This window comes from Solea senegalensis, unplaced genomic scaffold (assembly GCF_019176455.1).
Source record: "Solea senegalensis isolate Sse05_10M unplaced genomic scaffold, IFAPA_SoseM_1 scf7180000014069, whole genome shotgun sequence".
Lineage (NCBI taxonomy): Eukaryota > Metazoa > Chordata > Actinopteri > Pleuronectiformes > Soleidae > Solea > Solea senegalensis.
This window is the reverse complement of record NW_025320958.1, coordinates 159,706-182,438: the sequence shown is the minus strand read 5'-3', so window position 1 is coordinate 182,438 and position 22,733 is coordinate 159,706. Positions and strand designations below refer to the sequence as shown.

The 22,733-nt window shown below is 39.9% G+C and overlaps 1 protein-coding gene across 1 annotated transcript in view; it reads right to left on the bottom strand.

Moving 5' to 3' along the window:
* LOC122760812 (dual 3',5'-cyclic-AMP and -GMP phosphodiesterase 11A) overlaps nt 1-22,138 on the bottom strand; it is a 29,305-nt gene extending 7,167 nt beyond the window's left edge. The window contains exons 1-8 of the mRNA XM_044015983.1: nt 20,921-22,138; nt 20,167-20,325; nt 10,930-11,019; nt 10,108-10,248; nt 9,905-9,969; nt 8,348-8,480; nt 6,467-6,542; nt 468-535 (exon numbers count right to left, since the gene is read on the bottom strand). Of these exons, the coding sequence (XP_043871918.1) occupies nt 468-535; nt 6,467-6,542; nt 8,348-8,480; nt 9,905-9,969; nt 10,108-10,248; nt 10,930-11,019; nt 20,167-20,325; nt 20,921-21,838 (1,650 nt within the window). The 5' untranslated portion in view covers nt 21,839-22,138. The remainder of the gene's footprint in view (nt 1-467; nt 536-6,466; nt 6,543-8,347; nt 8,481-9,904; nt 9,970-10,107; nt 10,249-10,929; nt 11,020-20,166; nt 20,326-20,920) is intronic.
* Between the last annotated feature and the right edge of the window lie 595 nt (nt 22,139-22,733).

Below are 22,733 nucleotides of genomic sequence, written 5' to 3'. Positions count from 1 at the left end.
TTGTTGTTTGTTTCATTTTCTACATACTCTGGTCAAAATTCCTCAGCTCGACTCTGATCACAAACCCTGCTATATACTGTACAGTGGAACAGTATTTCTGATTTTCCTCCAGAGGGGTACCACAATGTGAGAACCATTTTTCAAAACCATTTTTGATAATCCTGGATTTTAAGAGAAGCAAAACACTTTGAGATATGAATAATTGTCTCCCCTGCTGAATAACAGTGCCTGTTAACATTACAGAAGATTTGCTCTCTCATCAATATCTAATCCAATACTAGTACTAGCCGAGTATGACCCTAGTCTGAATTACCACCAAAATTTAAATAATCCCCAGAAAATGCTCACAGACAGACAAATGTGGGCAAAACCATAACCCTGCAGTAATAACCATCTCCAATATGTCAAGCAAAATATTTCACACACAAAAAAAAAGAGTGTTTTAAAGTAAATTAAAAGTGTTTTACCTCAAAAAGACGCTGGTCTGCATCATCAAATGGTTTCCCATCGAGCCTGTTCAGCACTTGAGCAACACCTGGATCACAAAGAGAGTTTATCCATGAGACAAAAACTTGTGATGAGTTTAAAGTTTTAATGGTCTTTTTCATGTATATATATATATATATATATTCTACTTTTTATACATGGTGTATGGGTTTACTACAAGGTAAGTTAATGTTCAAGTTAAATGGTAATATCAGCTAGAATGAGGGTCAAATTAACTTTTTCTAAGACAAGTTAAAACTTGTGAACTCTACTTATATAAAATTATAATATTATATTCATCTTCCATTGACAAATTCATTTCTACAGTCACTTCCTTTTGTTTGAAAACATCAGAAAAAGATTTACAACCTTCATCTGTGAAGATGAGGGGAATGTTGAAATAGTCTAAACTCAAAAATGGTAAACATAACAGCAATTTTTTTTCTGTAATTCCATTTCCTGTAGGCCCTTTCCTTGGTTATTGTGTCTCATTTTACTATGTTTACTATGTTTACTACAAGGTAAATTAATGGTCAAGTTAAATGGTAATATCAACTAGAATGAGGGTCAAATTAACTTTTTCTAAGACAAGTTAAAACTTGTGAACTCTACTTATATAAAATTATAATATTATTAGAGCTGGGCATAGATTAATTTTTTTAATCTAGATTAATCTCACTGCAATCTTGGAGTTAATCTAGATTAATCTAGATTAAAATGGCTCATTTGAATTCTTCTTCTGCTAAGTGGCGCTCCTCTGTTTTCATCACACCTAACATTAGGAGTAGGACAGAAAAAGTATATCAGAGTAAGATTGCTAGTAGTAGTAGGCAACTATCAGCAACTAATCAGCAAAACGTTGATAACGTTAGCTAAAGCTATACCGCGTGAAGTTAGTTTCAGGTTGGATATTCATTCAGACAGTTGTCGGACGCGACGGTTGGATATCCAACCTGAAACCATTTTCACCGTGGTAAATTACATAGACCGTTATAAAACAAAAAATGACAATAAATTACATAACGTAACGTTACCTACATCCGCGCTCAGCCAGGTCAGAGCCTTCTGGGCCAGGTATACATCCGCGCTAACATATCAAAGTGAAATTCATAGCTTGCTCACTATGTGGACCCAGGTCCCAGACCCAACTTTGAGAATAGATTAACGGCGATAATTTTCTTATCGCGCGATAAGAGTCTCGCGTTAACGCAGCACGTTAACGCCGTTAACGGCCCAGCACTAAATATTATATTCATCTTCCATTGACAAATTCATTTCTACAGTCACTTCCTTTTGTTTGAAAACATCAGAAAAAGATTTACAACCTTCATCTGTGAAGATGAGGGGAATGTTGAAATAGTCTAAACTCAAAAATGGTAAACATAACAGCAATTTTTTTTCTGTAATTCCATTTCCTGTAGGCCCTTTCCTTGCTTATTGTGTCTCATTTTACTATGTTTTACTCTTTTTTTCCATGTGTGTTCTCTGTTGTTGTTTTTTTATTTCACCCTTGCATTTCAGACTTAATTCGTTTCACCCGTTTCCAGCTTCCAGGGCCCATTCATCTTTGATTCTCCTGTGTATGATAAGATTTGGGATTGGGCTGTTTGTTTTCTTTTTTAATTCAGGTACCTGATGCGCCTGCTACATGTTGAGAATCATCTCAACATTTCTTTTCAATTGCTAACAAGCGTTGGTGAAAACTCTTCACTCTTCACACAGTTGGGAACACAGAAGTCCACAACTTTCCATTGCCTTCATAGCTGGGTTTTTTATGGGCTTGTCAAGCTTGTCAAGTACCACTGACAGCATGTTTGTGAACTTGCTCCAAATGTGTTTCCACGCAAACAGGTGCATTTTGTTTCATTTCCTCCCTCCAGTTAAAAGAGGCTCAAACCCACACACTCCACTCCAGTGACTGGCATGCATTATTAATTACAATTAAGCAGAGACACAACATTCTCTCATATAAATGGCAATGTATAGTACATAGTGTTGTAATATAATGAAGTACAAAATTCATGTTTCTGTACTTTGTTATTTATATTTCTAACAATCTTTACTTTCACTCCACTACATTTCCTAAAGAAATTGTGTATATTTACTCCACTACATTTCTTCCTAACTATCTTTTTTACTTGTTACAACCAAATTAAATCAGAAGAAGAAGAGTTGGTAACGGTCTGTATTTATATAGCATTTTTCTAGTCTTGATGAGCTGCTTTACACTACAGTTCACTCCTGATACACTTGATATTCATTCACACCTTGCAACATGGGGTTAAGTGTCTTACTTGAGGACACATATAGACTAGCAGAGCCAGGAAATTGGATCCACAACCTTCCAGTTGAAAGACAACTTGCCCTACCACTGATCCACCTAGACTGAATCATGACTGCAGTACATGTAATGTCAGAAAATTACAATCGATAGTTACATACAGTAAATGTCATATACTTAAATACTTTTACTGAAGTGATATTATTAAAAAAAAGTCATTTTCTGGTAAGATACTTGTACTTTTACTCATTTAGGTGCTTTATACAAGACTGTATATACATATATAGGCTCCTCAATGGTTGTTGTGTGTTCAACTATATTTTAAAATACAATTATGGTGTACCAGAGAGCACAACACAACATACACTGACAAAGTGTTACATAAAAACATAAAACTGCCATAATAATGTTTCTTTTGAAAGAAAATCCTGGCATTGTCCTCGATGCTGCAAAGCCTTTCTACAGTATCTGTATTTGGCAGCAGCATTCTCTTATCATCTAAGTGAAAACAGAAAAGGCTTTGGATTGATAATTGGTTTGATGGGAGTGACTGTTATTGTCACAGGGGAATTAGGATTTTATTTATCTATCTCCAGGTGGTCAACCAAACCTGCTCTTGTGACATTTCAATTGTAAGGTATAGCTGAAAATCCACAGGGATGAACAGATTAGTGAGAGCTATTTTTACTATGGTGTCAGATTATAAAAAATCTCAAATACAGGGTGGATGTCTTCTCAGAGCCATTATTACGCTCTCTACAATTAGCATGTAGTGTATGAAGTGTAGTAGCATAGGTGGCTCCAAGAACTCCAGGAAAGATAAATGGCTGCTTAGAGCAGTGTGGTCGTGACATAATGACCACATTCTCACTATCACAGGCTTTATTTGTCCATTAGCGAAACATACAATAACAACACTTTAGAGCTCTATTAGTAGAGGTTACCCAAAGTGTAAACTCTAACATGATTTTGAAGAGGAGGGCAATAATAAACACATTTTACCAGATATTGTAATGGTATTTTGATTTCATTTACAAGTCTGGACTCAGATCAATAGTTACTGATTTAGAGTTTGATAACATGAAGGAGCAATACGATCAAAATATGCTGTACTCCATACTCTGATGCAAGGATGAGAACTTAAAGACATGAACTGCTTCCAGCACAAATGCATTACATAAGAACATTTTCATTTTTCACGGTATAAACCTGGGTCAGAAAGCATAATCCTACATTGCAGCCTTACGGCTTGGTAAGTGCATTTGTTTCATTCCTAGTCCAAATGTGTAATACCTTCAGAGGGCAGTCCACAGTGAGTCACAACAGTGAGCACGCCCCTCGTCACATATTAATGCCATACTTTCACACAATGAATATATATGCATATATACTGTATATGAAATTAGATAACAGCAGCAATCACCGGGCATTTCTGCACTCCAACAGTAACAAACATTACATCATAACACTGACATTTACATTGCACCGTGGTCCAGGACTGCTGGACATTGCGGTTTTTGTAAATGTTTAAAAACTTGCCAACTTCTAGACCAGTTTTTGGTGAATAAAGGGGACCATATCGCAAACCGGCATTGTTAATAAGGAGAGAGGGGATGCCTCTGTTTGCCCACAATAACAACGACTAATTATGATCCATTCATCCATTCATCCACTCCTGGCACTCCAGATGCACCTTGAGTCACACAGCTGACGATAACAATCTGTACATATCGACGTCTGATGTGATCCTAATGATCACCTGATGCTGAGTCAGCAATTAACAGATCCACACGTTACAGTAAGACAACGCGTGACAAAAATGTCGGTAGTGATCTGGGTCTGTTTAGAGCAGACTGAGAGAGCAGCTTGAAAACGAGTCATAATTAAAATGCAGTTACAAATGTGCTGTCGTGGTGTGCACTGTTTCTGGCTGGAGGCATTTCAGGTAAATAATGAATTGACTGATTTCAAAGTTACCTGTGGTGTGTTGGATATATGAATTAAATACTTGGCTGTCAGTCTCTCTCTCTCAAAAAGTGCAGTCTGACAAACAGACATGGAACATGTTTATTTGTTCTTAAGCATAATCCAAAAAAACGCAAGCAGCTGCACTATCTGATGTTAAACTTCATTATAGACAACAGAGTATTTCTCGTTGTTACATACATACAGGAAGGAGCTGGCTGTAACCTTGGCAGACAGGCATGACATAAGAACACGTTTTTTAACTGAATGTACCCTTGACTTGATAATTTCATCTCCTGCTCTATGTTTGCATAATGTTGTTTTTTTTCACTCCAGATCCTCAGGTGCCACCCACACACACACTGCATTTCTTTGCCCCTTCACTGCTTCCTCTTTTCCCTCCCCCTCCCCGACAAATGCACTTACGCCTACGCAAAAAAATTGTGACTACGCGCAGGCATCACACACACACTCACAGGTCTTAACCATCCAGCTGCATCAACCCGCTAATGAATTTACACTTAAATAAAGATTTGAGTGAACCAGGGTGGAGTGTATGTCACATGTGCTCTCTGCAATAACAACACACCAAAACCCGAAACGAGTGATCAATGATTTATCGCAGTGTCAGCGTGAATTTGGCCTGGGGCTGATTCACAAACACAAAGCACACAGTCTGAAGAAGGGAAATCCACCTCCAGTCAGTGATGGTGCAGCGTGGATCTAATCACACACATGCAGCCTCAGCTGAACGCATACTGGAGCTCCCCTCCTCTCTCCCCCACCTACTGTCTAGTACTATGCAGCAAAAAATGGAAGAAAGACATTTGAAACCTACATTATAACAACAGGTTAGTGCCACATGATAATAGCGCTGAATATACAGCACAGTGCGACTGCATCACTGATACAAAACATATGGCCAAAAGCACAGTATAGAGACACAAATTTCATTTCTGTTTTTTTTTGTTGTTGCATGATTTGATTGATTCCAGTTAAAATGATTGTTCAAGGTTGTTGAGGGTTTTGACGTATTATCAACATACTCTACCCACCATTAACCAGGCTTCATCAGCTCTCCCTCCATGCACCAATGTCCACAGAGAAAATCATCAGGTTTACATCATTAGGACACAAGAATTTGTTATCTTGTGATTTTGGTTTCTGAAATCCATCCATTTTCTACCACTTTATCCTCCATAGGGGGATATGTGATTTTCTATATGGGCTTTGGTGCAGGAGAGTGAGCAATTTACAAACAGTAGTTTCCACTTGTAAAGGCAGTCTAACAAATCTATGATCATCTGTGATAAAGACTTAAATGGTCATAGATTTTATTTGGTGAGCGGCATGTGGTGGCGGTGTGCTCAGTGTTGATAATGGGTCAATACCTCATACAACCACACTACAAAATAACTTAAATTATCCTTTAAAAATATTTTTTTTTTGCTCCAACATACGGTGACATTATGGATAAATGGATAATGATGTGCGTCCAACTTTGCGGCAACAGTAGGACGAAGGCCCCAACCAACCAAAAACACCTTTTAATGACTGTGAGCCGTTCCATGTGAAATGAAAGCAAACCCCTGCAGCTGCATACCTATTCACACACGTTTGGCCCTATATTACACAGTGATTTTTCATGTTTAATCTCTTGGTGCCAAAATATACAAAGTGAATAAATTATTGATACGATATTCATCAAGTAATTGCAGCAATTTGTTATCTTACCAATGATTTGGTGGTTGCTGTTCCATATAGGGACACAAAGCACAGAGCGGATGTGAAAGTCCGAGAACTGGTCTGCCTGAAAACAGTGGGAGTGTAAAAACAGTATGATAAGATTATCATCCATCCTCATTAAACAAAGCATATGCACTGTGCTCAGCAATATACACTAATCATCATCTGGTCTTGTTTAAAAAAAAAAAAATCTGCTCCACAATTTAAATCCTTGTCCACATTTTATCTTCAATGCCTTTGTATCCATATATGCTTTGAGACATATTTACATCTGCCAGAAATGTTAATGATGTTTTCCTGGGATGTAGATTATGGCCCTCAACAGGAATTATTAGATTTTGGTGTTGACATTGTGGGGAAACTGCGAGGCCTTAGCGGAGGCTGTGCTTTCTTTAGTTTTAAATAGATTCATATTCATAAAAGGCAAGTACAGTGTGAATGATTTAAAACAATACATGTCTTTCTATCATCAACTGACAGTATATCCCCACTGGAGTATTAACTATGCATACTGTACATGCCTCACCTCTAATGGAAAGCAAGTGCTATGTGGAGATACAGGAACGTCAGGATGCAGGGTACAGTAAGAACCCTTGAGGCCTCTTCAAAGCAAAAAAAGCAATCCACAATAGAATCCACATAGATTCATTTCCGCAAGAGTCAGCTGGTTGTCTTTGCACACAGCCAAGTGCTATTGGTATATTGCCATAACGGAGAACATATTTTCTATTTTCCTGTCACTGCTCTTTAAGGTTGGTCATGTTCAACCTTTGCTGCTTGTAGGTGGATTCAGAGAGGTCTGCTGCTGCTGCGCTCGCCATTGTGGGATTCACTGTCCATGTATGCAGCATCAGCACCGACTGCTATGCTTATCACTTCCTGGTTTGGGCGAGGCCTTTATCCGAACAAAAATCAATTAACATCTGACAAAATGGAAAAACTAGGCAGCATGTAATTTCCCACCATGCAGTGCCGAATGGAAAATAGTTTTCTGTTGTTTATTATCAAAAAAGACAAATACAGCTCTTTGTTGATTTGGGAAGATTACTCTTGTTGTTCCTGTTGTACTGTGAGTTATTTTTTTTACATCATGTATTTATATTATGCACACTCTTAGGTTTACTGTCATCTCCACGTGCTGTCAAATACAAGATCAGCGAGTTGTATCAATCCAATAGCACATCAACACCTCATCCCAGTTAATCCACTGTATCATGTAGCTGCTGTCTGACTAAAATGTTATTCTACTCCAGCTCCCTGCCTGTCCATCACCACCCCAGCCTTCAAAGAAGCTTCAGATCATTCATTCTTCATCCTCCATCAGGCTCAGCAAGTCATCAACCAACAACAGCACCACTGTATGGACTCCAGGGGGGGAAATCTACCTGCTGCTGCTGCTGCTGCTGCTGCTCACAGATCCCTTCCAGCTCAATATGTTCCAGACTTTATCATCACATTTTATATTGTACCATTTGTAATAAGTATTTCTGTTTCTGTCATTTGTCATTTACACTGAATTGGACTTGACTCTTGACAAATGTGTGAGTCCAATAAGATCAAATTATAATAATTATTGTCAGACAAACTGTACAGCTGAGGGTTTGTTTGTTTTTTTTAAATGATGGTCCCATGGTTCCATGATGACAAACATGGCACGTATGAGCTTACAGCTGGTGTAGTGGTCAAACTTTGGTAAACTTTAAGTTTAAGGACATCTAATACTATAAAAGACAGTGGAGAAACTTTTGTTAGAATTAGGAGGTTTTTCTTTCATATATGCACCCGCCTATATGTGCTTGTAGCCTTTGACACAAAGACAAAACGTCTTCCTTTAACTTTAAAATGTGACAAAGGGTTTGTTTTTTTTACCTCAGCATCAAAGCGAGGGTCCTGATAGGCGTCGCTGATGTTCACTGGTAGTCCTGTGGATGCAACCAGCTCCGCAATACTGTTGTTGATGAGCCAGTCTGAGTATGACGATTTCTCCATACTGTCTTTGAAACTAAAGGGTCAGAAAGTAATAAGAAGAGGTGTCAAAAGAAGAAGAAGACAAATTGTGTTAAACCTACGAGAGGTTTTACATTGAAAAAAAGAATAATCATTCAAATACACTCCTATGGCTGATAACGTTGTTATTATGAAAATGAACACACCGTTTTTATTGCATTTAGGCTTTTTCTTTTTTTTTTTAAACTGCAAGCTTACATATCAGTGAGTTTCTGCCACAGCTTATGAAGTAATGAAAAGTTAATTGTGTGACTGTCTTCCTCATTGCCAAACGCCCCCATACTCTGCCACAGAAACACCTGCCAACCTGCTCAGGCGTCCTCATTTACATTGATTGCAGTGGGCTGTCACTGACTTTAACCTTCAAACACAACATGATGTAAATGTTCAGCGAGGCTCATTTTGTCTCTCAACGTCTGAAAAACGTGGAAAGGCTCTGATGTCAGATCTTTTGATCCAGTGATGGAGCGGTGTGTGAATATGAAACCTGCAGTGTGGACGAGAACAAGCCTCGCATGAGATAGCAACATATCTTTTTTCTTTCTCCCTCTCGTTCTCTTTGTCTCTCACCTGCCTCATGTCTGTCATTTAACTGCCACACACACATTAGCAGCATCTCTACATTATCCTCCCAATGGTGGCGGCAGGAGACTTGCCGTTTGACTCTAAATGTATTCAATGTATTCACTTAATTACACACATGACTCTGGCACGGCATAATTTTGTTATTCAAACATGAACCTTGAGGAAGAGCGCGGTCATAACAGACATACTTCTGTCATTTCCGCTTGACTTGAAATAATGTGTGTATTTGGATTAACTGAAATCACAAACTGGCAATTTATTTCATATGTGCCACCAGATACACAGACATCCACAGAGTGTGTTTAGTCAGTCAGATTCCAATGGGAAGTCAAGCAAACTCGATATTTCTTTCATTTCTACTCATCTCCTGCAATCGGTTTTGTTCTTGTCTCGTGATAACTGTTACGGCCGTCACTATCGACTCGCAGTGACCATGTCAGTAATGGCAAGTGTAGGGCTTGGGAATAATTTGTCTTCCTCTTTCAGCACTGGTTTTCATCCATAAACATCCCACACAATGTTAAGCCACGGTCTCTCCACTCAGCCATGCCCTGAGAAGCAGCAAAACCCAATTAATTATGATTCTTTCGTAGCATGACTTCTATTCTGAATCAGCACTACAGATTTTCTTTTTCTCTTTTATACTTCCCTCACTTTTTGTCCTTGATGGAAGCTTTTCAAACTCATACAAGGCAATGAGCAGAGTTTACAGGTGCCGCGGTACCAAAAGCCCAGAAAGATGGAGACATGCTTATTTAAAAAGGTCACTGATGTGACAGAAAACTGACGAACTGAAGGGCAGAGTACATTTTAACACTGAAACACCATACATACCTGTTTTCAGTGTCTGCACTACACTTAGGAGACAGAAGCTCAAACGACTTGGTAAACTTCACCACCTAAGAGTTTTGAAATGGGGGGGAAAACATGATTAAAGGTGCAAGTAAAAAATAAGAAAAAGAGAAATGCCCATGCACAAATGTACAGACAGACAGACAGACATACACAGCTGGACAGCAGGGGAATAAAAACAGTACCGGGGACTCAATATCCTCCAGCAATTGAACAGAGCAGCGCTCGCACTTTAGCAACGTCTGGGCACGGTGCATGATCTTCCTGACAATCTTCTCCAGGTCAGTCTGCTCTTCAAACAGGTCATTGACTACCTCCAAGAGAGCCTGGACACCAGGGACACAGCACGATACCACGCACATTATTTCCAGTGACATGAACCACATGCTGCTCTAAATACAGTAAATAAGACATCTGTCAGTGAGTAGTATTGGGTAACCTTTTAAATACAACTCTGCCTTGCTCAGCTGTAGAAGCATTATTATTATCATCATTATTATTATTATTATTATTATTATTATTATTATTATTATTATTATTATTATTGTTGTTATTATTATCATTATTATTATTATTATTATAATTGTTATTATTATTGGTATCATTATTAATAAAACAAACTCAACCACACAAAATGATATGGTGTAAAGGGAGCTCTCCTCATTTCCATCCTGCGCTCACTGAACTGTGTTATCTTCCATCACAGATCAATGTGTGACATGAATTACTGCATCTCTTAACATTCCCTTGGAGATTTAGATTATGGACCAGACCCTCATGTGGAAACACGTCCACAACACCCCCCACCACCACCACCACCACCACCCCTTTCCCATCTAGAGATCCAGAGAAAACATCCATGCAGGGCTGCTATGCGATCACAAGTGGGCTGGAGCTGATCAATGCTCAGCTGCAATGGCAGCATCAGGGGGGAGGAAGTAATAATCCCAGAGATGGGGTGGGCTGTGGAGTGGTGAGGTGAGGTGGTGGGGCTGTTGGGTACTTACCCGACTCCTGTCATACTCCTTCCTTGAGGCAGCAAACAACTGAGCGTTGGAGATCGCAATGCCACAAAATGGAAGGTACATCTGTAGCACCTGTGGACATGTTGAACAGTCATTACTGAGCTGCACACATAAAAAAACACACACTCCGCCAATCAGCCAGGTGTCACGAAATGTGATCACAGAACACAAGAGGAATGTTTCTTTTAATCTTTTAGCCCAAATAGATATTTTTCAATGATTAAAATATGAATTCCTCAATTGTGGGCATAAAATGTGCTTTGTAAGGTCACTGAAAAAATTATGCTGCTTAAAGATTTTAACAAAATACCAAAATACTCCTGCTGCACAAAAACCTCTAGCTTCAGTAGCTTTACTTACAACTAACTTTTTTTTATTTAAATGTACTTGTTTGTTTACAAGAGCATGCACACAGCAGAGATACAGTCTGGCCAACGTTTTCACACTATTTGTCAGCAAAGTGCCAATCCAGGCTGTTCAGCATGGCTGTGAACAAGGTGGGATTTCACAAAAGGACTTTACAAGTGTGTTATCAGTGAAAGAAAAAAAAAATAACTTAACATATTTGTCTGGACTTTGTGGACGCACAGTATGCTCCGGTGAGACGCAATGGACGTGTGAACATTTACACTTCGCATTGTTTAATTTTAGAACAACGCCTGAGTAAAAGAAATGAAGATTAAAGGAATGAAAAAAAAAGACATCAAAAAGTCAAAGTAATATTTTTATCCATGAAAAACTAAGCTTTTCAACTGGAACAAATAAGAAGTGGCCTTTCACTGGCATCATTACTTCAAGGGCAAATAAATCAATTCACTTGACATTTTACAATTTGACTGAACACTCATACTTCCGTATGCCTTGGGCTGATTATATAAATACCCTTTCACTCATATTTTCATCACATAAATAATGTAATCACTTGATGTGGCCTAATGACTATAGTTATTATGCATCATGAAATCTCACAAATCAAACTGCATTTCTCCCTCCCTCACATCTGTTGGTTCATAATGAACAACACTAGGCACTAGACAGCTTCTACAGACGATGCAGAGAGGTGAAGAAAAAAGCAGCCGCGATGGGAACATGCATGTTAAATTCCGTACGATTGCACTTTCTCCACAGTGGGGTCTTATCTGAGAGACACTCGCGCCCCATAACATGGAATCAATGCCATTTAGGTTGTGTGGCTCCTTCACGCTGCCTCTTTGTTTGGCTATCTATGTGGAGCATCTGGCTGCTGTGTAAACAAGACAATCAGTACAACAAACCCACTAATATTTACCAGCTTTCAGTGCGACCTGAGGGCAGGGACACTACAACAATAAATGAATGGCAAGTCACTCAGCTGTGGCCGCTGATACGGGGATATATCTCCTTCACCTTTCACGGGAGATTTCATTTACAAATCAGCTACAAATGAACATGTGAGGAGCACAGTGCCACAGCACTGAGCTGAAAATGTGATGTGTGTACCTCTGACCTGGTTAAAAACAGGTTACAGACATTACATTAATGTTTATAATAATTGATTGATCATTAAAATTACTAATACAGCCGCAAAAAGTGTCTCATGCATTTGTAACCTCGGGTATACAAATACATGATAGATATTTATAGGTATGGAAACAAATAGGTTTTGAGGCACTTACTTAGACCTACTGTCTATTTGGTTGCGTTCATAATCCCTTCCGATCACATCTATTTGAGTATTTTCCTTGTCTTTGCCACTATTTTCCGAGATTTAAAGCGGTAGAAGTCTAGAAGATGGTTCTAGCGCGGTTACATGACGACCACTTTACCACTTCACAAAATCTCACAATGCCCAGAGCAGACTACTGCCAAAAGTTTGGGTAAAACACTGATCATAAAAACTAAAAACAAGTATCAATTATGAGTAAAATCAGCTGACTAGCCATCCATTTTCTGCCACTTTAGGTCTAGACATCTTGCTGTGAGGTGCTAACCATGTGGATTATACATAGGCTATATCAAATCTAAAGTAACACAGCAGTCTTAATATTTTGATCTATCTCCTGACATCTACATCTAACACCTACTGATTGGTGTTACCATTCGGTGGGGATCCTTGTGACCTCGTAATGGTTGTCAACCTGCATCTGATCTAGTGTGGAGAACGTCCTTGGTACATTTGGTACATTTAGTTTAGTAGTTATTCTCCAGAGCCACACAGTTGGTGTTAGCCCTTTTGTCTCTGTAGCAAGAAGACCCAGGTTTGTGACCCAATCAGAACAAGGACCTCTCTGCATGGAGTTTGCACGTTCTCCAGTTTCCTCCCGCAGTCCAAAAAACATGCAATATGGGGATTAAATTGACTGTAGGTGTGAGAGTGGTTGTTTGTCTCTAGGTGGCCCTGGCGATCTGTCCAGGGTGTACACCACCTTTTGCCCTATGTCAGCTGAGACTACGAGACCGTGACCTTCATGTGGAGGCTGTAGCATATGGATGGATGGAGGTATTGTCCGTTTACAGGGGAACTATTTTTCAGTGAGTAAAAACTTCTTTGTTCATGTGACAATACAAGCAGGGCAAACACACTTAAAAACACTCAGCGTACACCAGTCCCACCCATTGCAATTTATAAAAAGACTCAGCAGTAACAACATTCCCTTCACAAACACATAGCATCAGTCCACAGTGAGCCAGTAATATACACACAATTCACTTCATATCCATGAGAGGGGGGAAAACACCCCCGCAAAATGTGTATTAAAACTCTTTTGATATTTAGGTGTAATACATTTGAAGCGTACTTTTGTGCTCACACCATTGATTATCAATGCACGTGACAACCATGCAACTCTAATTGCTGGGTTCACGATCATCTAAGCCCTAAAATGGCATCACAGAGAGGAAAGGGCTGAGAGAGCCTGCTCTAATTGCTTCAGTTTCTCTTAACAATCAAACAGGTCTCCAGGGTTAGCTTCATACAGTAGATTTAACCCCTCACTCTTTCAGGGGTAGTAGGACTATCTGAATTTAAATGCAAAGCCACGGCAGGAAAGCACTGCTTGCACCACACTAGGCAACACATTGATGAATGTGCAGAACAATGGGAGAGCATGTACAGTACACACAATGGTGGAGCAGAGACAAAAAAAAATGCAATGTTTGCATTTATAAATCCTCAGTAATGTGTAAACCAGATCTTATATTTTGAAACAATGGCTTGTTTCTGACGAGCACATCTTGTGCCAATAAAGTAGATTTGTATAAAATCACAAACAGAAACCTGCGCTGACTGAAGTGCACATTATGATCCTGTTAAGCACAATGCAAATCAAATCACTGAATCTAATTAATTTCTAATCATAACATGTGAAATATGACTCCGTCATGCTAATGAGTAAATTAACTTGATGCCTTTAATTCAGTCATTACACATAATCAAGTGCCGCGTGCAATTGTTTTCACACAGAGAACAGATGATGCTGGGCAATAAGCTCCGACATAATGCTATTTCAGCTGTCCTTTGGAATTCTCTAATAATGATCTTCCTGAAAGGCAGTGGCCATCAATAGCCCCAGCAGGAGCAGATTCATTAGCGAGCTGGACTTCAGGGATCTGGCTATGGATCTGCCTGTGGAACTAACAGGCAAACCCAAGAAAAGCACTGCTCTCTCTAATTACATTCTGTCAGCCAGGCCATTATACACGGTTGCATTACAAACAAGACATTTTTGCCTGTGGACTGACCAGTAAAGAGTGGTTTAATAACAAAAGTCACTGGCCAAGGCCTTGAGGACAGTCAGCTCTCAAACCCCAATGACTTCCTTTAGCACAACTGGAATTTTAATATAAAGCAAACCAAGATAAATTACAAAGCCCACACTTGCTTTGTCCACTTACCCCACAAATACTAACTAGTATTTGATTTACAGAGCGGTGCTCACTTTCAAGGTAAAGTGTTGTTTTGCCGAGAGAAAAAAAAAGGATCTCAATTTTCTCCTTATCTCATGTGGGACCCCCTAGATTTGAAAAGCAGTTTTGTAAGCAATGATTCTTTTGAGGGTATTACATCAAATAAAAATGCAACATGAATCGACACACCTCATTAAATGAAAAAGCAAGTCAATGTTTTATGTTCAGAACATGAATATCAATACACGCAGCATCATGAATAACATGTAACATTCCCCACCTTTCTCAAAAGTGTCATGATTTACAAAGTGTTCCCCTCACAGAGGCAAACGCCGCAGGTGAGATATTCTGTATTGACTGGCTGTAATGTATGAGTAATATTACGACACCGCTAATAAACGCTATACTACAGCAGCAGTGCAGCTCAATAGCTATTATCCATAAATAATTAAATTGTTCTACACATTGCAGGTACATGGAAAAAAGCCGGGAGCAAAGGGGAGGTCACAATAGCTCAGCAGCAGATGTTGCATTGGTGCAGTAACATGATCACCTCGGGTAAACAGTTACTGCTCCTCACATGAATCGTCCTGTGGTCATAAAAGAACCCGAGTGCATAGAACGTGATACTTTTCCTGGGTTAAATATGGTACAGTGAAATTTTTTTGCGACGCTATAATGACCATACAGTTTTATTGGAACACATGTAGAAAATACGGGTTAAAGTGTCAAGTTTAAAGTGTATTTAGTGTGACCTACCCTTACACTTGAACAACAGCACATCGAACACCAATTGATGTTATCTGCGTTACTATTTAATGTTACAGATCTATTACACCAGGTTTATTCGAGACATGCTTGAGCTCACTGACAGCTTGACATCTTATATATATATATATATATATATATATATACTGTATATACAGCTGTTTATTTGACCACGTCACTCGTCACATGATCTACATTTGAAGAAAAAAATACACTAACAGTAAAAACAAAGAGGCAACTTTTGCATTAGTGCACAGTCACCTTGAAATTAACAAATTAACGGACACAAATGTGATGTTCAAACTTTCCCCAAATTGACTAGAGTGTAAATTGGCTTTTCAAATCAGGTATTTTTCTATGCAAGTCAACCAATTTCCAACCTAAGCAATGTAGATTCTCTGGTAAGAAGATTCAACATCCCTTTTTGGCATCCCAGAAGGCAAAATTTTAGGTTTTATACTCTTTAAATAATTAGCAAATTTAACACATCTTTGCAGTTGAGGAAAGTATTGGAGGTACTTTTTAAGTTCACATTCAGAATCCTGCTCCTTTTTTGAGAAATTAATAAATCATCTACATATGTCCATGATTTCTGCTTTGTTTTTGCCACAGAACTTTCACACAGCAACCATTTCATAGGTGCGCTTCAACAACATGCAAGGCAATTTAAAGAACACTTAACTTGCAGTCACACAAGACTTGGTATATTTGTATAATACACTGTATAAATTCCGATTACCTAATATTGTCCAGGAATACACTGCAAACATGAGACTCCCAGATGTGATTGTGTTCTCTCTTCTTTAGCACTGCATTTACATTGGAAAATTGTGTGAAAGTGGTTATTACAATATTGCTGCTCGACAATTTGACAGCAAGTCTGAAAGCCAGAAGGAGGACAGTGGTGAGAGGAGAATTGCTATTTGCCAATCAACTCACACAAAATGTTAAACTCTTTTGGCAGATGGAAGCTGCGTGATGTAGCTGGCATCATATTAAGAGAAAATGTATGAAAATGCCTTTCTGTGAATAATGCATTTCATGTACGATATTGCAAAAAGTTAAATCAACAATGCAAGATGTAGAGATAGCAGGACACGATTACACATTTAAATGAAGTCCATTAGTATGTAAAGTACATTATTCTACAGGTGATTATGAGATATTATACATTGGCTGAAACCTTGTCCAACCAATATTATTTCTGCAGGGTATCAACGGAACATTAAGTCAGATAAAACCAGCCATTCTGTGTGCACTCCAGTGAGAGTAGCTGCTACTTTATTGTCAGCTAAAGTTGATTCAAATGCATAAACAAACAAATACTGTGAACATATGATGTTTTAATTATCCTGCAAGTTTCCAGTGTGTGGCAAAACAGCATTTGTCTTAATAAATGTGCATTAATGTCTTTAATGACTTTCTAATGCGGCGTCACTTAATGATTTAAAAACCGACACGTTTTCTTTTTTCCAATATCCATGCAAACGCAAAGATGCAGCTGTGCAGCGTGAGGTGCTCACTGTGAAGCAAGCGTTGCATTTCATTACTAATTCAGCTGTAGCCATCTCAAGCATTAGTGTGATGTTAATTCAGTGTGAACCCACTCAAAACAAGGGGAGGAAAAAGAATCTAACATCGCTTTTGAACAATGGATAGAATCTCGAGCTCTAATTTTTTGACAGTAGAGCCCCGACGGAAAACAAATGATAGAATAAAACCTACAGTCATTTGCCACTGTGACACCCAACTCTCAAATAAAGCCATAGCTCAATTTGTGCTTTCATGTTTAATCTATTCTACCCTTTAGGGGCTCATCATAGCCGCAATAAGCGCATGTGCTTCTAACCGCCTTCCTGCTACATCTATTCAAGTGTGTTTATTGACAATCACATGCTCCGTGTTTATCTCTTGTGATGGCTTAATAAGCAAGCCATCAGAAACATAAGGCTGGCTCAGTGCATTACATGTGTATACTTCACCCATTAAAGTATCTCTCTCTCCATTTCTCATACAAATGTAGGTATGTTCACATTTGTACTGGGGACTGACGTGATTCTCGCTGAGCAGCTCCACTGTAATAAATGGAATACTCCACTGTAGCTCTTTGCAAACCATTCAAAATCACATAACTCTAAATGGCAACACTACGTTAAAGATGGATGCGCAACACACACAAGTGCTAACAAATTAGATTCCTCACAGATTTTATGGTTGTTATTCTTGTTCGTACAGCATCGGCACCCTGGCCCCTTTGGATACTGCCTTAGAAAAATTGGATGATACCGAGAGAAAACCTGTGACCCAGCTAGAAACTGAGCACTGAGTCTCTTTTCAGGGCTGCACATCAGACACGGGGAGTTGAGTGGATTCTTTAAATAATGAATATATGTTACATTCAGACAGAGTAAAGAACTAAAACACGAACTGGTGTTTATCAGACAACATACAGAATGTACAGTTAGTGAAATAAAGAAAAGTGAAAATGAAAAAAGCGGATGTAAGATGAAAGGACGGGAGTGACGTGTACTGTATATGTGGTGCAGATAGTGTCAGGTGAGATTTTCTTTATCCATCCCAATGAAGGTTTTTTTGTTGTGTACAGTATTGTCACAGCAAAAAAAAAAAATATTGTTACCAAAGCAACAGCAGGAAATCTGATTTAACTATTAAATGAAACAAGCAAAGTCTGTGAAAACATTCCCACTGTTCACATCGTCGGTGCTCTGCTACGCTTACACCACCAAACAGTGTGCATTGTCAAAAAAGAACTAAGAACCATCTGTGAAATGTCACACATGAATCATGTGCAATACACTTCCCAGTGCAGCAATAATAAAGACCCTCAGAGTCTAAAGCCACGCTGGCAGATTAGTTAAGCTGCACCACTGAGCCTATAGTGCTAATGTCAGCCTGACAACATGCTTACAATGATATTTCTAACATACTGATGATTCAAAAGTAATGGTTACCAGCTCCGTTGTCTGGTAACATACCAACAATTGCTTTTTATGTGCGTGGAAATTTCATTATTTGTGATGCATTTGTTCAAATAGTAGACGCTCGAATTAAAGAAACAGGCAGCGTATCACTACAGCGATTAGGAAACACTATCAGGGAACCAGGAATGTCTGACCCACATTTTGTGCCTGTCAGTGTAGATGTGAAGCTTTTTCCACGAGACACAGCATTTCTATCCCCAGTGCCCTGCCACACAAGTGCCTGTATCCAATCTAATCTGATATCATCACAATGTTTATGCCACAATAACATATTATTGCTATATTAGCTTCTTTTTTTTTACTTTTTCCAACTGCAAATGATATTCCCAAATGAAAGCTCTGTCGACATCTGTCTTGTCTTTAGATAAAAGACTCTTTATGCAAACTGGAAGAATCGTAAACACGGAATGACCAATACAGTCACTGAAACCTGCTCCACCTGACCACCTGTAGTCCAGTGTAATTCACTGCATACACATGTGGACTGCTGCACTGCTACAGGTGGTTTAAACAATGAATTATAAAACAACACATCCAAAAACTTGGAACAGTTCACAATCTCGTTCACAACTTAACAAAATATCAATACTTGGAATCAGAGCATCAACACAATATTGCCCGTTGTCTGCTTTTCTTATTTGCTATTCTGTTTAATGACTCACAAGCATGAAAAGTTTATGAAAGTTTGAATTTGATCCGTCTTTCAATCTGTCCATTCATCCATCTTCTACCACTTTATCGCCGGGGGGGCGCTGGTGCCAATATCACCCTGGGCTGGTCGCCAGCCCATCACAGGGCCACATACAGACTAACAACCATTCATTCTCACACTCACACCTATGGTCAATTTAGAGTGTCCAATTTACCTTATCCCACACACACACGGGGAGAACATGCAAACTCCATGCAGAAAGGCCCTTGTTCTAACCAGGGCTCGAACGTGTGACCCTGTCTTTTAATCCATTCATTAAAATGAATAAACACAAAAAAATTTTATTAAAGGCCCAGTATACTGTATAATATTTCAGAAGATGTATTGAGAGATTTTGTACATACCATCCATATGAATGTTTGGATACGTGAATAAGTGCTTTAAAATAAAAAACTAAAATAGCTAGTGTCCTTAGCAAAAAGCCTTTTACTGCATATACACAGGGCCTTGTTTTATGGAGGCCACCATCTTCATCCACCATGTTTCTACAGCTGTCCAAACAGACAAACCAGCCAGAGTGTACATGTTTTGAAGCAGTAGCTGATGATGCAAAGGTCACCATATTTCGCTGACACAACTGGGATAAAGGAGGAGAGGGCGAAGGAGTCCCCTGTTTCTTAGTTGCAGTTTCACCATTAGATGTCACTAACTCTGACACACTGGACCATTCATTTAATCGGCTATACATCTGTGGTGGTATTCGGTGTGACTGATACTGTCCCTTTACACGTAGTGGCAATTTCATTTTAAATTTCCGTGGGGAAGGATGTGGGGAAACAGTTACCAAATAGACAAGGACTGGGAGACAAGGAGCTCATTTAGCATTTTGACTCACAGTCATAATGAACTCACCTTCTCGTCATCTTCAGTGAAGAGATCTCCACTCGAATTCTTGTTGATGGCCTGAGCGACTCCAATGATCTCTCCGTCACTGTTGCGTATCGGCATGCACAACAGTGACTTGGTCTTGTATCCTGTCAGCTTGTCAATTTCATCGCTGAAGCGACGATCCTGCAATCCACAGGCACAGAATAAGACAAATGTTAGACACTTGATGTGAAAACTCGACTGTTTCCCCTGACATGCCATTGCACTTCAGCGTGTGACTCATCAGAGCTCAGGTTTGAGGTTTGTTCAGTAACATTTTGCCCGGACAAAGTGTCTTGACATGTGTGCTGCTGAGACAGCTTCTGTATTTTTGTACAGTAGCTCTTCATTTCTATTGTAATTGTTTGGTCAGCAAAGGGGAGACCTGCTTAGACTTGTCTGAAAAGGAGTTTTCAGGGGCATCATTAAACAGTTCCATGTAAGCACACATACTGCCCTAGTTTTCAAACTCAATGCAGACACAAGGCAATAACAAAAAAAAAGTCAAAACAGAATTATTCTTCTCTTTTATCGCCTTAATTGTATCAGTGGTGTTTTGTGTTTTCTCTGTTGGTGTTGGTTGCAGTGAACTCAGCTCTGTTGCACTGTTTGACTGGTGATGACTGTGACAGGTAAAACAGACAAAAAGATCTCTCTCTTTTTTTTTTCACTGTGTGACTCATGCAGATGCACACACGCGTGACGCGTGCACGGAGAGGAGCAGAGCAAAGCAAAGCACCTGATAAGCGTCAGGGATGTTTACTGTCTCCCCGTGTTCAGCCACATATCCAATGATCCCTTTCCCCCAAGGAACTTGAACTTCGTCTGAATTCATTGAGGGTAAAACTGTGGTCCCTGCGTGCACGTCAAAGAATTTGGACACCAGTGTCTTCTTGTTACCGGTCCCCTCCACTACAAACAAGGAGCACCGGTCTGCGTCGACCATGATACAAACAAACACCAGGATTTTGTAGCTCAGACTCGTTATATCCAAGTCGTTAGAAATGTCTTTTACAAGCTCCAGGAAAAACTCTCTCTCGTTGTGTTCTTTGAGGTAATATTTAAAATCCACGGCCGTGGACGGGTACTGGGGGATGTTGACTCTGGACTCCAGCAGTGCGCTCAGGATGTGCGCAGTGGTCGGGGGCAAAGAGCTCGCCTTCCTCAGCAGAGCTCTCCTCCTCATGCTCGTCAGCGGCTCCTGGGCCCTGGAGTTGACATGTTCGTCGTATGTCCTGTTCACATTGATGGCCTTTGATCTGGCGAAAGTTTTGCGCAGCTCCCTCTGCGAGGCTCTTCGCTGCAGACCATCACATTTGCTCGCCCAGCTGTCCTTGTGCGCGTTGGTCGTCTTCTCCTCTCTCGGCTCAGCTGGAGGAGCCGTCGCCGGACTTTTGCTCGCCTGGTGATTCTTGAGCCATTTCTCCACCATGCCATAATTCCCCTTTCTGTTCAGGTAGTCCTCGAACAACTCGGGATGCGAGTCCAGAAAACTTTCCACGTCAGAGAACACCATATTTGGCACTGCCATGGCTCTTCTTCTGATGGCCCTCAGTGAACCAAATCTATGAAGTCGCGCAGAAAAATACCATCGATGGGGCTTTTGCTGAGGGCTAAAGTGGAGAATTGTTTGAAAAGCACAACTTCCGAGATCCATATGCCGGGAACACCCCTTACAGTTCTGGCTGTGTATCCAGGTTCCACTCTGTGGGGAGAAGAAGGATGGAGACTCCCTTTGCGCACCACAACTCCCCTCCACATCATCTCCACATCGTCCACCTAATTGAACATCATTTTAAAACTGGTCTGAAGCATCCCGACGTGAGAGCAAATGCAGGCTCGCGTGGACTTTCACGGGCGAAAGGGAACCTGACACAGAGCCACAACCGAGCATCTCCGTCGTATGGGTCTTCTCTTGTGCAAATGACGCTGGCGGTGGTTGGCTCTGTCCCGCTGACGCGCGCGTCGTCACACAAACACGGGGAGCTCAGACTCGCCTCAGCAGTCAGCCCTCCGGCCATCTGAACCGCGTGCCCTCTTCTCTCTAAGTATGATGGAGATGATGCCGAGGATGTTGATCACCTCATCATCATCCACACAAGTGTATGGCATGATTTAAAAAAAACATCTAATTCATCAACATGGAGGATCACAGTGGTAATAATTATTACATTCAGCAATATTTCCCAGCTAATATAAATGTATGTGTGTAATAAAAGCACAGACCCACACCACCACCACCACCATACGGGTGCATTATTATTATTATTTCATGAGATTATGCTCCAGCACCGTCAACATAATGGGTTCCTCTGCGTTCCCAGTGTAAAGCCTTTGGTGATGATGGCACTGCAAAGCTGACAGGAGTAATCAAAGTGAGTGACTGCCGCCTGAAGACGCGTGTGTTTCAGCATCAATAATAGATGCTGCGACTCGCTTATTACATTCATTTCCATATCCGCCAAACTTTGTCAAATATGGGACTCTGCAGTAAGTCTGTATGATTTAGTTGCACAGCGGCGACTTTTATTGACACAAGAAGCATTTCAGAA